Source organism: Osmia lignaria, chromosome 15 (genome assembly GCF_051020975.1).
Source record: "Osmia lignaria lignaria isolate PbOS001 chromosome 15, iyOsmLign1, whole genome shotgun sequence".
Lineage (NCBI taxonomy): Eukaryota > Metazoa > Arthropoda > Insecta > Hymenoptera > Megachilidae > Osmia > Osmia lignaria.
Window position 1 is genome coordinate 11,451,954 of NC_135046.1, and position 13,237 is coordinate 11,465,190.

At 38.9% G+C, this 13,237-nt stretch overlaps 1 protein-coding gene across 1 annotated transcript in view; it reads left to right on the forward strand.

Moving 5' to 3' along the window:
• LOC117608182 (uncharacterized) overlaps nt 1-12,456 on the forward strand; it is a 49,717-nt gene extending 37,261 nt beyond the window's left edge. The window contains exons 9-10 of the mRNA XM_034332883.2: nt 7,779-8,152; nt 8,251-12,456. Coding sequence (XP_034188774.2) covers nt 7,779-8,152; nt 8,251-11,499 — 3,623 coding nt within the window. The 3' untranslated portion in view covers nt 11,500-12,456. The remainder of the gene's footprint in view (nt 1-7,778; nt 8,153-8,250) is intronic.
• Nucleotides 12,457-13,237: the final 781 nt, after the last annotated feature.

Genomic DNA, 13,237 nt, shown 5'->3' on the forward strand with positions numbered 1-13,237 from the left:
TTTGTCGGTTTACGTCGTCATTGTGGTGTTTTCGTGGTAAAAACGTAGTTAAATTCGTGCACAGTGACTTCTGATAATAAATTTGAACTGTTTTCTCTGAAACGTGCGTTGATAAAGCATTTCGATCAAGCTCTATCGACGATTTCGTAGCAGTCAGTGCCAGCGAGAGAGCGTTCTCTAAAGGTACGTTAATCGAACCGACCATGAACGGTCTAGTAGCAAATTTAAATTTGGAATGGATGCCGGCCGGCATTAAATTTTCGCCGGTTGATTTCGTTTCATTCCTCAGATTTCTGATAGCCTTTTCGACGCTTTTCTAGAGGAATGACAAAAGAGTTGATCCGATGGTCAGTCGATTGTTGCGACGTTCGTTTGTCCGCAAAACCGTCTCGACGTTTTCTTGTTTGCCTCGCGAGAGGGCCGGCTTCGTCACGGGCTTGGCTGGATTTCTCAGAAACAAATTCGAACGGTTTCGCGTTGACGCCTAGCCAACATTCGTGATTCTTTTTGTTCGAATATTAATCGAAAGTGAAGAAATCTATTTTTCGTTGTTGCGCATTTCAACGTTCGTTCGATCTCCAGTATTCTCTCGTCAGGTTTTTGGAGGACAAGCATTCGTATAGTGATATGCGCGTTCCTAAAATGATTCGTATAAAAAGTTCGACTATATATGTTATTCCCTTCTCCGCGACGATGTATGCTACGCACATTTGACGTGTGCATGAAACGCAGGTATGTATTTGCGTTTCACGAATTTGCAATGTTTCGAAATCATGCCTCACCGAAATTATCATACGCTTAGTTCATATTTAAACTCGAGCTTGTTGACCTCTCAACAAAATAATACAAGCTAATTTGTTCTGTGCAAAAGTATACAATTTTAAACTGAAGTCAATTTCGTTGAATTAATATTTTGTTAACATGAATTTTGATAAGTTAATGATTAAATTATATCGCTGAATTTAATAGATCTATTAATTGATTAATTTCCTTTGGAATTTGATAAAACTTACATCAAATTAATAAACGTACGATGTTGACAAGTTTCAGCCAAGAATGATTCATTGCTGGTTGTTATTTTGATATCCATCAGAGTAGAGATAATTTTAGGGAATATTACGTATCACAATGATTAATATTATTCATAAAATTTTTATTAAAATGCACTAGATGAATTTAATTGCACTTCAAGGAAAAACATTTCATATAGAGTAATAGGTTTTCCCTGTTAAAACGAGGAGCAGAGGAGGGATTCCCCCACCAGACCCTTCGTTTCTCGCAGTTCAGTGCGGAGGGGTAGGTGTCTACCCCTCGTTTCCTCGCACCTAATAAATAAAAGGGAATCTGACCAGTGGTGGGGAGCTCCTGCCTCCATATTTCCCCTTAACCTATAGAAACCAAGCATACACGTGACTGTACGTGCTTTATTGCAAAAGTAATGAGACTGCAGGCTGTACAATAGCGATTGAACTACATTTGCCTTCCAGAATCTAAATTTTCCCATTTTTCACATAACCTATTATTGTTTGTCTATATATCACTATCTATGAACTTTACTGAAATATTCCAGTTGCTTACGTCTTTAAACAGTTTAATTGATAAGGAGTAATTATTAGATAAATGAGCGTGGATTAGCGCGTCACGAAAGTTATACTGTAATACCTGTCGATACATTTTGTTGCTCCAAAATATAATTTTATTTATGCACAGTACCACGCACAGTCAACCTCCCGAGGGAGAATGACAATGTACAATATCAATCATAGTGTCCGTTCGTTTAGTGTATTTTGTAATTTCAAATAAATTATTGAATATTCTAAAGCTTTTATCAGATGATTATGTTAATTATTTTAACGCTTTTATTAAATAATTAGATTTATGATATTTGCTGCGGTTAAACTTGGACTCCAAAGTCAGTGCTTTTTCACTAGACGAACGAACAATATGATTGATATTGTAGGAGAGGTGATCCCGCATATAGGAGTCTGCCCCTATCACTTGCGTGTAAATGTTTACGCGTAAAAATTTGAATTTGTTTTATTATTCATATTTTTAGCTATACATATTAAACTCATAATATTTAATAATTGAAAATATTATTCTTTTTCTAAATTACTTTCAATATTAATATCTTCAAAATTAAAATTTTTTAAATTTCCCTATAGCACCATTTTCTCTAGAAAACCTACCATACTCGTTACTGTAATGGAACAGCTTACGTATCTAAAAGTCAATACAGATAAAATTTTGCAGTTCATTTTGAAGCGTAATCAGGCCATTTTGAATGCGAGATTATTCAATATCACATTATTCATTGTTTAAGTATCAGAAATGCATAGTTGGAAATAGAAATGCAGAAAAATGACGGTAGATTTATAAAACACATCTAAGTGTCGGATCTTTTTATCGTTTCACCCGTATTTATATCCTGCATTTTAGCTTACATGCTTGGATAATTAGCGTTTGCGAGCATAATGAATAGGGGTTTCCGCCTTCTGTTGCCAAGTACATTTTTCATATTTCCAGTGCACGTGGTTACAAACAGAGACATTTCTGATAAAGTAAACGTGGAAATTGCAAGTGAAAAATTACTAGATAAAAAATAATTAAAAATCTTTAAAATACATTTTAGTTATTAACTTTGAAAAATAATATCGCCTCAATAAAGATTAGAAAATTCACGTCTCTTCTATATGACTGAGGTAAAATACTTCTTCAATCCATCATTTTTTAGTGGTAAAAAGGTTAAAAATTTACTAGGTTATATTAACACGTTTCATTTGATATCGCTTACACTCTGACAGTGGCCGCCCTAACGAGAAGCGTGTTAACGAGTTAAAAGAAAATTCCAAAATGTTAAGTACATAAGAAACAGGCGCATAGGGTATGATATCACATAATCATAGTACGGGGAAAAAAGGGAAAAAAAGTAGTCGACCGTTAAGGGTTAAAAGGTTTAAGTACCACCCCTCCGGGAATGCGTTATATAAGCAGCGTTCACGGTTCGTGCTACTAACCGTATTTTACCGTATTTAAAGCTCGAAAAATGTACCGTCTATCGTTCGATTTTTCTTGTCACAATATTAACGACACCCTGTTTTTCTCTCTCTCTCCCTCTCTCTCGCTCTCGCTCGCCAACATAATTGGATGTAAGCTAGGAGGCTTACCTTAAGACTAACCCTATCGTCGAGAGATACTTGGACGCGAAACACGTGTCGTAGGTATACTTACTGCAACGACCGACGGTTTCTGTTAAATAGTGGAAAAATTATTTCTTATAGGTACCAACCGTGAAACCAGTATAAACAGGGCACAAAATTTTATTAATTAAAATATTGAGTCTTCCTTTCTTCATTTTTGTTTATTAAGCAATAGAAAGCTTTGATGCACTAAACTTGAAAGCTTCAAGGTTAAGGCTTATTTTTAATGTGCGATATTCTTTGTGGTAAGCTATTTCCTGTAATAATACTTCAGCTCAGATACGATATTACAAAATCAGTATTCTAATTTTATTAAGAATATATTAGGTGTAATTAATATAATTAGTTTATAAAATTCGAATTTAAAAATATTACAAATCGCACATTTTTCTATATTGCCATTTTCCCCGGGGATATCTAGGGATAAAGCCAGGGATCCATTCACCTTTTCATTTGCAGTCGAACGTTGTAATTTATTTATTTTCTATTTGCTTAGAACAATTATTTCCTAAACGGTGACTTTCATCCTTATCTAATCTATAATATATCTGATCGAGAAGCCTCGGCTCGATAATACTGCAATTTCGAATCGTGCTTTAATGCAATTCGACACTGAATTTGTCATGCGTTATTAAGTCCACGGCTATTCTCTGTCCGTGGAATTCCATACTGTGCATCGAATTGCATTTATAAGTCAGGTGCAGTTGGGAGGAACTGGGCTCTGAATAGCGGCAGTCTTGGTTCGTTTTTTTTTTTTTTTTCTTATGTCTCTTTCGCTGCTGTCTGCTGTCGCAGAGTTAAAATTAGCTCCTCTTTGCTCTCTATACGTTGCACCCTGAACCGATATTTGTTGCACGGTCAAAATTAAGAAAAGAAAAAGAAAAATAAAGAAAGAAAGTGACATGGAGGAAAAAAGAACATACGTTAAGAATAAGAGGGATCCTCTTTCGGGGTGAAATCTTCAAGCTTGCTTGTTTTTCTTTCGCTTTTTTGCTTCTTCGATTCGTTCAGTACTCGTCACGGGATATTTTTCAAGATAAGGGCTTTGGTTCTTTTCAAATCTCAAAAGGACCCTTAAACGATAAATATACAATGTATTACTGAACGTAAAAAAAAATTACCATTATTTAACCAATTTGGTCGGTATCTTTTTCATTATCTTGTCTTTGAGTGATTCTTTCTTTATATGACGCAAGGGGTGCGTCGTCTGTTACATATGACGCACACGGTGTGTCTTCAGTTTTCAACGTGTTAGTAATATATAGCACAGCAAATTTCCTTGTCGTTATCTTGTCTCTGATTGATCCTCTTTTCTTATGACACTCGGAGTGCGTCAGTTATTACATAATATATTGACGCATAAGGTGTGTCATCTGTCTTCAACGTGTGTTTAACCATTTTTCTCGGAATGTAAAAATAGTATTTTAACCCGTGAATGTGAAAAGTATGTCGCGTCAAAACAACTCGGTAATTAAACAATTGTAAGAGTATTGTGAAAGGAATGCAACGAATAACACTGCGAATCGTGATTCGGAGAAGCAAACCGAGTGAAAAAAAAGCATTCAGGTTAAAATACTTGCAGCCAAGAGGAAAACTTCGTGGGAACAGAGATCTTGAAAGTTGCACGGGGAGATCGTTGGAACGGATTCGCGTTGGTGGTAAAGGAAGGTTAGAATTAGGAACGGGTTAAGATACTACGTTCTCCGCGTGGGTTGCCCTTTTTTTGGCATCCCTTTAAGCCTGTTTCTATGTACGTTTCTGGCATCTAGAAGCTTCGATTGCATAAAGCTGCTGCTTTTCCCCCCGGTATTTTATTACATAAATATTTAACAACCGAGTTAGCTTTGAAATTTTCTATCTGAGAATCGCTGGATGTGATTGTAGAAAGAATTTTACGGGCAGTTTTGTAGAATTATCGTTAGTTGGTGATAAGAATTTATTTGTGAAGCTGCTGGTCGCTTTTCCAGAAGAGATAATGGGGGTTTTATGGCACAATAGAGAGCCTTGTACTCTATCAATATTTTTTCTAGAATTCCATAATCTTAGAGCTGCTACTTTCTATATTTTTTACGTACTTAAACGTTATGCAGGGTGTTCCAGAGTTTAACAAACTTTATAAATAAAAATAAAAATGTTACGTAAAGATAAGTCCTGAAGCATTGAAAAATAGAAAGTACGTTTAATTTTCTGTTTTGAAGTACTAGAAATGACATAATTTTTAAAAGAGTGTGAAATGTTGAAAGTACTAATAATAATGACTATAATTAGGTTAGAAATTAAATGTTTTAAGTTCAAAGCGTTTTAGTATAAGTATATTTGCATGATTTTGAATCAGTATCTATATACACAGAATATATTTACAGCTGTAACAATCATTACAAAAAATATTAATTTTTATTGAACTATTTAGTAGATAGGTAGTGGTATTTATAAACTAGAATGCAACTGTGACCTGAAATAAACGATCGAACGAATATTTACAAATAAAATGTATTAATTTCAATATATCAGAGTTATAATTTTTTTTTAAATATTCGTACTCTCTTTCGAGTATCCCAGATTTCCTTTTACGTCCTTTTATCATGAAAATTTTCATTATTCATTAAATCACGGTTCGTTGCATTGTTCATCGGTTTCAGTTGCTTCTTTCACTTGTTAAAAATATAATGTTCATTAAAAAAAAATTTTCAAATATTTTTTATTCACTAATATCAATTTCACATTAATCATTACTTTATAGAATTACATAGAATATTTAAAAAATAGGATAAATGTCTCTAATTACAAATTTAGAAAACACAAAGTATTAAATTACTCGACACATTTTTTGTGCCTTGAAAACCACCCCTAAAATCAACTGAAATGATAGGATTGTGGTTAGTTTTAAAAGGGTTAATAGCATCTCAAACATTCAACGTACATGTGTACATACACCATCGATCATGCACCCTCTTGATACATTTCACAGCTAAAGGGTTAATAAATCCGCTATCACCCAAAAATTTCTGTTCTGGATCGTAACATCCCCTAACTCATTAATCGTATCCCCCTGAAAGTCAACCTGGAGACCCACCCCCGATTCCTGGAGAGGGGTGGGTCCATCAACGAACGACGATGGCAGCCAGAATGGGAGCATGGGGAAATTCATGGAACACCGGTTGCTCCGACATGAAATTCCCTTCACCGGTGGTAGGTAGTGATGTGCAGTCAAGACAAACACCATGAATTAATAAATAATACAATATTTTTATTTTTTTTTCTCCATCTCAATATTTAAGTTACAAATTACAAAATAAAAAATTCGAGGGGTAGTTCTATGGTGCCTTAAGTTACATATTTATTCTAGTAATTTAATTTTCTTTATATACATCGATAAAACAAGGGGTTAAATTTTAGTGTTTTAATATCTTTTTTTCCCTTGTCTAAGCAATAAAGAAATAATTCTAAAACCCTTGGTTCCTAACAAGAATCATAAGAATAAAAGGCTTAGATTGTTAAGTTATGGTGTCTCAAGATTAATTTACCTTTCCCTATGTACACCAACATCAAAAATTTACTTTTTAGGATACGTAATCTTCTAAAGTAAAGATTTTGCGTGTATTTTAGTATCACGGTTTTCTCTGTTCCGACGTTTATGGTAAGGGTTGAAGGTGTTCATTTGTAATGAGTCAGCGTGGGTATTAGAAGTGGGGCTACATCAGGGTGAGTCAGGTTGTGGAAAGCAGCAGGAGCAACCGCAGGAGCGGCGTTCCTGTCGGAGATGAGGTGCGACTGTTGCTATACGGTACGGTACAGGTGGGTGGTGGCAGGTCCGTCGCGGAAGGGGGTGTTCCGGGGACCTCTAGACTAGATCGATAATGCATCTCTTGGCGGGCGTAGTTCCTCTTAGTCGGCGGTGATCGCTCCTGCCATTGGGGCCATATCCTACTCGTTTCCTGCTGAAAGTACGTGTGAGTAACCCGCGAGAGTATTGGCGAACCAATAAACGGAACCGTGTCCCGCTACAGAAACGAGTTTTAAGTCTTTGCTCGACAGGCCGGACGCGGTTTTCTAGCGTTTTTCTGCACCGGAGGAAAAAGGTGGTGTGCTGCGATCGAAAGTCAGAGGTAGAAGTGAATCGATTGCTCTCCGATTATTCTTTACTCTTTTTTTATCCTCCCTCCCTCCCTGCCTTCTCCCCTTTTCAACAGCATTTTCTCACGCGTTTCTTGGTGCTCCTTTTCCTTCCGACATTGAACAGCTTGGTTACATTCTTCGAATGTTCGTGGAACATCCTTCTGGTTTTTCAAGTGATTCTCAAGTGGTCAAACATGTGCAATCAGTATTTTGTATAGTGCTGTTTGTTAAATTTTTAGATTTCTAGAAAGGTGAAAATTAGAGACATTTATTTGGGGTATTGCATCAGTAGGGGTAGGTTGTGTCCATTGCAGGCACGTTACGAAGATTCTGCAGTGGTTCTGTTCGAAGGGGTGTCATCCTCATAAGAAATTCATTGATTCATTGTGAAATTTGTGGAAAAAGAAGTTATTAATTATGAATTAAAGAATAGTTGAGTTTAAATATATTTATTTTTTCCAGAACCTCTTCAGCATGCACTGATCCAGGAAGCGGATAATGTAGCGGACAGCGAGGATTCCGAGGACGAGTGGAATTACTATCGCGTCGATCCTAACAAGGAGAAAGATTCCGCTGCGCCCGTTGACGAGGTGCAGGAACCAAGGAACGAGGAGGACGAAAGTGAGAGCCCGAAACTTGCTGTAGAAGAAGAAAGCGAGTGTCCAAAACTTACTGTAGAAGAAGAAAGCGAGAGGCCAAAAATTACTGTAGAAGAAGAAAGCGAGAGTCCAAAACTTGCTCTAGAAGACGAGCCGAAAATCCAGTCTGAGAAAATAGAGGAAGAAATTAAATGCGAAGGTCCGACAGAGGAGTTACCGGAGCTTATTAACACAGAGGTACGTTTTCATTTTATTTTATTTTATTTTATTTATTTTTTTTTTTAAACTATAAACTTTGGCTCTCATTTCTAATAAAAAATGCTTCTCATAAATAGATTAGCGCCCAGGAGGACAAAGCAAAAGAATCAGAATCAGAAGAAGAGAAAGAGGAAGAAAAAGAAAAAGAGGAGGAGGAAGAGGCCAAGCTTTCAGTAGAAGAACAAGACAAATCAAAAGCTATGGATTTTACGCTGAATCCTGACGCGGCCGAGTTCGTACCAGTCTCGCCGCAGTTCACGGGAACACCGATGAATCTCGGAGATTTTCCCGTTTCTGGCTCACCTTTCAAGCAAGTCTCACAGATGGACGACATACAAGTGCCCACCCAGAGTGAGTTCGAGAAAGAAGTATGCCAGCGACCAAGGGAGGTCGAAAGCGAGGATAAAGAATACCAAAACGGGGACCAGGTTCAGCCAAACACCGATCTTGTGGACTACATGAACGATCGACAGAAGGCAGCTAGTTTCATCAACACTTTGGACGACTCTGAGATCTCGTCGACGAAGGCAGAATACGGCGACACGTCCGTCAGCTTTTTAACAACAACGGAATTTCATAGAACAGGGATATCCGCGGTGGATGAGTCGTTCTCGAGCTCCGAGCGCGACTATGACATCGCCAAAGACCCCATGGCTATGTCGTTCACACCTAGCGACCTTCAAGCGGCTTTCGATAATAAAAGTGTTGATCTAAACGCCGTTCACAATCTGAGCAATTCCGATTTGGATGAGAAGAACGGCAGTATGCAGAAAGAGGACGAGGAGGAGGAGGAGGAGGAAGAAGAAGAAGAACTTACGAGTAAATCACCAGAGCCACAACTTGGAACTGCGAATAATTTGGAATCCCACGAAGATGAACAACTACCGCGCGAACCAGTGGTCCCCGAAGAGTCCGCGGAGCTCGTGAACCTGTCCTTGCAACAAGAGGAGAGCGAAGCCACCTTCATCGAGCACACGGACAAACCACAGCCACTTACCGACTTTTTAAGCTTGCAAACAGAGTCTTCCCCGATTGAGCAACAAGAAATCTCAAAGGAAGATCATTCTCCTTTGACAGAGAATTATTCTGGAGAATTTGAATCGGAAAAGGAACCTATTTCCGTCGATAACGAACAACCTCTGTCGCCTTCCAGCGTCGACATAGATGAAACGAAGCCTATCGACGAGGCCAGCGAGGATGCCGCTCTTCCATCAAGCGATCTACAGAGGGAAGCTTCTACGAAAGAAACCAATACACCTTCCTCCTTGTCGCCAATCCCAGACGTGATAGACAGCGAAGTCCTGGCTTCGGTGGACGACACAGATATTTCTCAAACACTAACGCAGTTTTCGTTGCACGCGGATGCTCCGGAATTCACACCAAAGGAGCAGTACAACTACCACCTGTACGATATGGAAACTCGCGAAGTTTGTAGATCTCCAATAGAAACCGAAGACATTTGTCAAACATCACCCATGCAGGCTAGCGACGTTTATCAAGCACCTCCTGTTGAAAGCTGTGTGTATCAGCCATATTCTACGGAAGCTGGCGATGCTTTCGAAGCTAGCCAAAACTTGCAGCATTTCAGTGCGGATATCCAACCCGAAGAGAAAGAGAAGATCGTTGAACCCGTAGCCACAAAACCAACAGAAGGAAACTTGCTAGACTTTACCGAAGAACGACAAGAAGAGGTTTCTGTGAAAGATCAAATAGCGGGCGAGTTAACGCCACCTCTTTCTCCTCACGAAGTTGAAGATAAAGTGTCGGAAAACATGGAGGATCTCCTTTGTCCTATGCAGCCTACCAAACCAAAGGTTGAGGAAATCGAACCAAAGGAGGAGGGTCCGATGGAAGCAGATGTTTTGGAAACCAAGCCAGAGGAAGAAATTGAACCAGCAAAGGAAGCTGGTCTGAACTTGTCCGAATCCATGCAAGAATTCACTGGGCTGGAGCAACAATTACAGCCTAAAGCAGAAGAAGTTCCTGAACCGTGCGTTGTACCAGAAGTTCAAGAGGAGATCCCGCAGAAAGAGGAACCGAAAGAGCAGATAGAGCCAGTGCAGCAACCTGTAGAATCTATAGTCGTGGAAGGGGAATGCAAAGTAGAGGAGAAGAAGGAAGTTGAACAAATTCCTTCATTAATGCCAGAACCTGAAATAGAGAAGGCTGTAGAAGCCGTAGAGACTGTACCGGCCACTGAGGCTACGGAGACTGTAAAAGTCGAGGAAGCCTCGGAAAATAAAATTACAGAAACAGCTACGGTTGCAGCTGCGGCAGCAGCTGCAACCGCAGTCGTCGTGGCAGCTGCGACTACGACACAGAGCAAAGCGAAGACCAAAACTACCACTAAACCAACGAAGACAGCGACTTCAAAAACGACTACGTCGAAATCCACGCCGACATCTCCATCGAAAGCTGCAATCTCCTCGCCAAGAACATCTTCTACGACAGCAAAGAAGTCGACGACGACCACGGCGTCTCGTCCAAAGGACCTAGATGCTCCTAAGAAATCTACGGTCTCTAGCACGGCTCTCAAAACATCAACTCCGAAAGCTGCTTCTAAAGTAACCGCCACCGCTTCCGCGCCAAAGCTAACAGCCAGGACAAGCACCGGCGCTGCGGCCAAATCAAAAGCCACAACAGTCTCAAAAACGACCACCACTGAGAAAAAGGCTACGGCAAACGGCGACGTGAAACCTCTCAGCAAACCAGCCGCGTCCAAACCTCCCAGCAAGACATCATCCGCGACCAAGACCACGCTAGTCAAAGCATCGACCACGCGAACGTCCACTGGAACGACGACATCTAAACCAAGACCCGCTACAGCCACCACAAACACCAAAACTAACACTACTGCCAAATCCTCCACAATGACAACGACCACCGCGAGCAGCGCCAGACCTAAAACAGCGCCATCCGCAGGAAGCACGACGAAGATGACCGCTCGTACGTCCACCTCGAAGGCCCCCATGATCGACAAGCAAGTGAAAGAAACGGCCAACAAACAAATCTCAATGGCACGCACGAGTACCGTCGCTAAGACCCGTCTGTACACCGCCAGCAGCACCACCACAACAGTGAAACGCGCGTCCTCTACAACGAAAACCTCTACGGCAGCATCTCCGATCAAAAAGACCACGACAGTGACAAAAGTGTCCGGTAAAACGTCCACAGGCGCTAAGACGCCAACCGAGAAAGGGAAGGTCCTTCAAAATGGCGTCTCCGAAAAAGTAGAGATCAACACGATCATCGACGACGTACCCAAGAAGGATCTCTCTCCTGTAATCGCTCCGAACGACAACCAACTGATCATGAGCTCTGATTGAATGATCGGCGATAACCGGGGTCGGGTTCGATCTTTAGTTTTTATGTCGCTCGCCGATTAAAATAAAAAAAGTCATTCTTCGCGAAATAGGAGCATGTGGATCCACTAAGAAGTAGTTGATTAGGGATTATATAACAAACCGGAAGAAATTTTTACTATAATTAGCGTAAACTATGAAATATAATATATTAATGTGTATATGTACCAGTTAAAATCGTTTATATCTGTATTGGCGGGATGCGAGAGTGAGTGGTTAGAACGAATGGTTGCGAGTGAATAAGAGGGAGAGAATGCACGCGTAAGAAAGAACATAACCTAAAAAACAAAAACAAAATATATATACTATATCGCTTTTTGACTGCTTCGGTCGTCTGGAAATATAAATCGTGTCTCGCTGGAAGAAGGAAGTTGGAGGACGAAAGACAGGAAGAGAGGAAAAGAATATCGAAGATTGTTTCTGTAAATAAATTGGACGCGCGTTTCCAAGTGGTCTCCAAGATTCGGGAGATGTCCAGGTGGTGCTGTTAACTGGCCTGTTAAAACAACAGAAGTTGAGCAAAAGAAGCAGGTCCAACGAGAAGCCGGAAGATAGAAGAAAAAAAAAAGATAATAATTCAGGTTCCAGAGGGAGATGCGTTGACCGTGCGAGTCGATTTCTTAATATTAATTCTTAAACGTAAAACACACGAAGCTGGACGGTCTTTTTATACTTTTTAATTTTATATGTGCATTATATTTGATAATGATTAATCGCCGTACGTTTTATGGAGCAGAACTTACAACACACAAACACGAACACATACACACGTACCTACGGTGACAAGGAGGACACGAACACTTCCACACATGCGAATGATAAGTACCATATATATTTATTTTTTCTTTTTTGTTTGTTCCTATTCCGAAGTTGAGTATACTGCGAGAGAATATTAAAAAGAAACTCGACATTAATTGATACCATTCTTATGTATTCTCTATTCATCTATGTACAGCACTTTTATGAGTTAATGTGATACAATATTATATTAAATAAAGTTCGAACAAGTACGAAATAAACAACTTATATCTGTACGAGAGAAAGAGAGAGATAAAAATCACTGGATCGAAATGATTAAAAGGCAGATAGATTATCGGAGAGAAAGGAACCGGAATTGGAGGGAGGAAGTAGATTTCCCCCTTGTAGGATCATTTCGTTTGCCAGTTTTTTAAAATGTGACTGATTTTTAAACTCCGACAACAAATATTCGATCTTTACTGCTAACTAAACGATACGAATAAAGAAACTGAGAGTTTATAAATAATTGTGACCAAACCACAGTTTACTACCAAAAAGAAATGAAAAAAGAAAAGACAAAAAAAAATGTCAACTGCATAATAGAACACTTAATATCGAATCTTTTTTTTATTCTTCATTTTAACATTGTGCATATTAATAAAAAGTTTTAGTCTTTGTTTCTAAATACAGAAAAGTACTTAGTTTTGTATACGCATCCAATGATTTATTATCGTTTATATTTAATAATTTATAACGCAAGAGCCTTTTATATGATGCTATTTAAAATTTATATTTTAGAAAATCGACAAGATAAAAGAACAATTGATAAGCTTAAAAACATTCGAACGAATCTAATAATCGAATTATACATTTGTTGCGTTATTATTAGCTTCTTAAATAAATACTAATAATAAATACTAAGTGATGACTCAGTTCATTGTACCCGATATTCAGTATAGTTGAA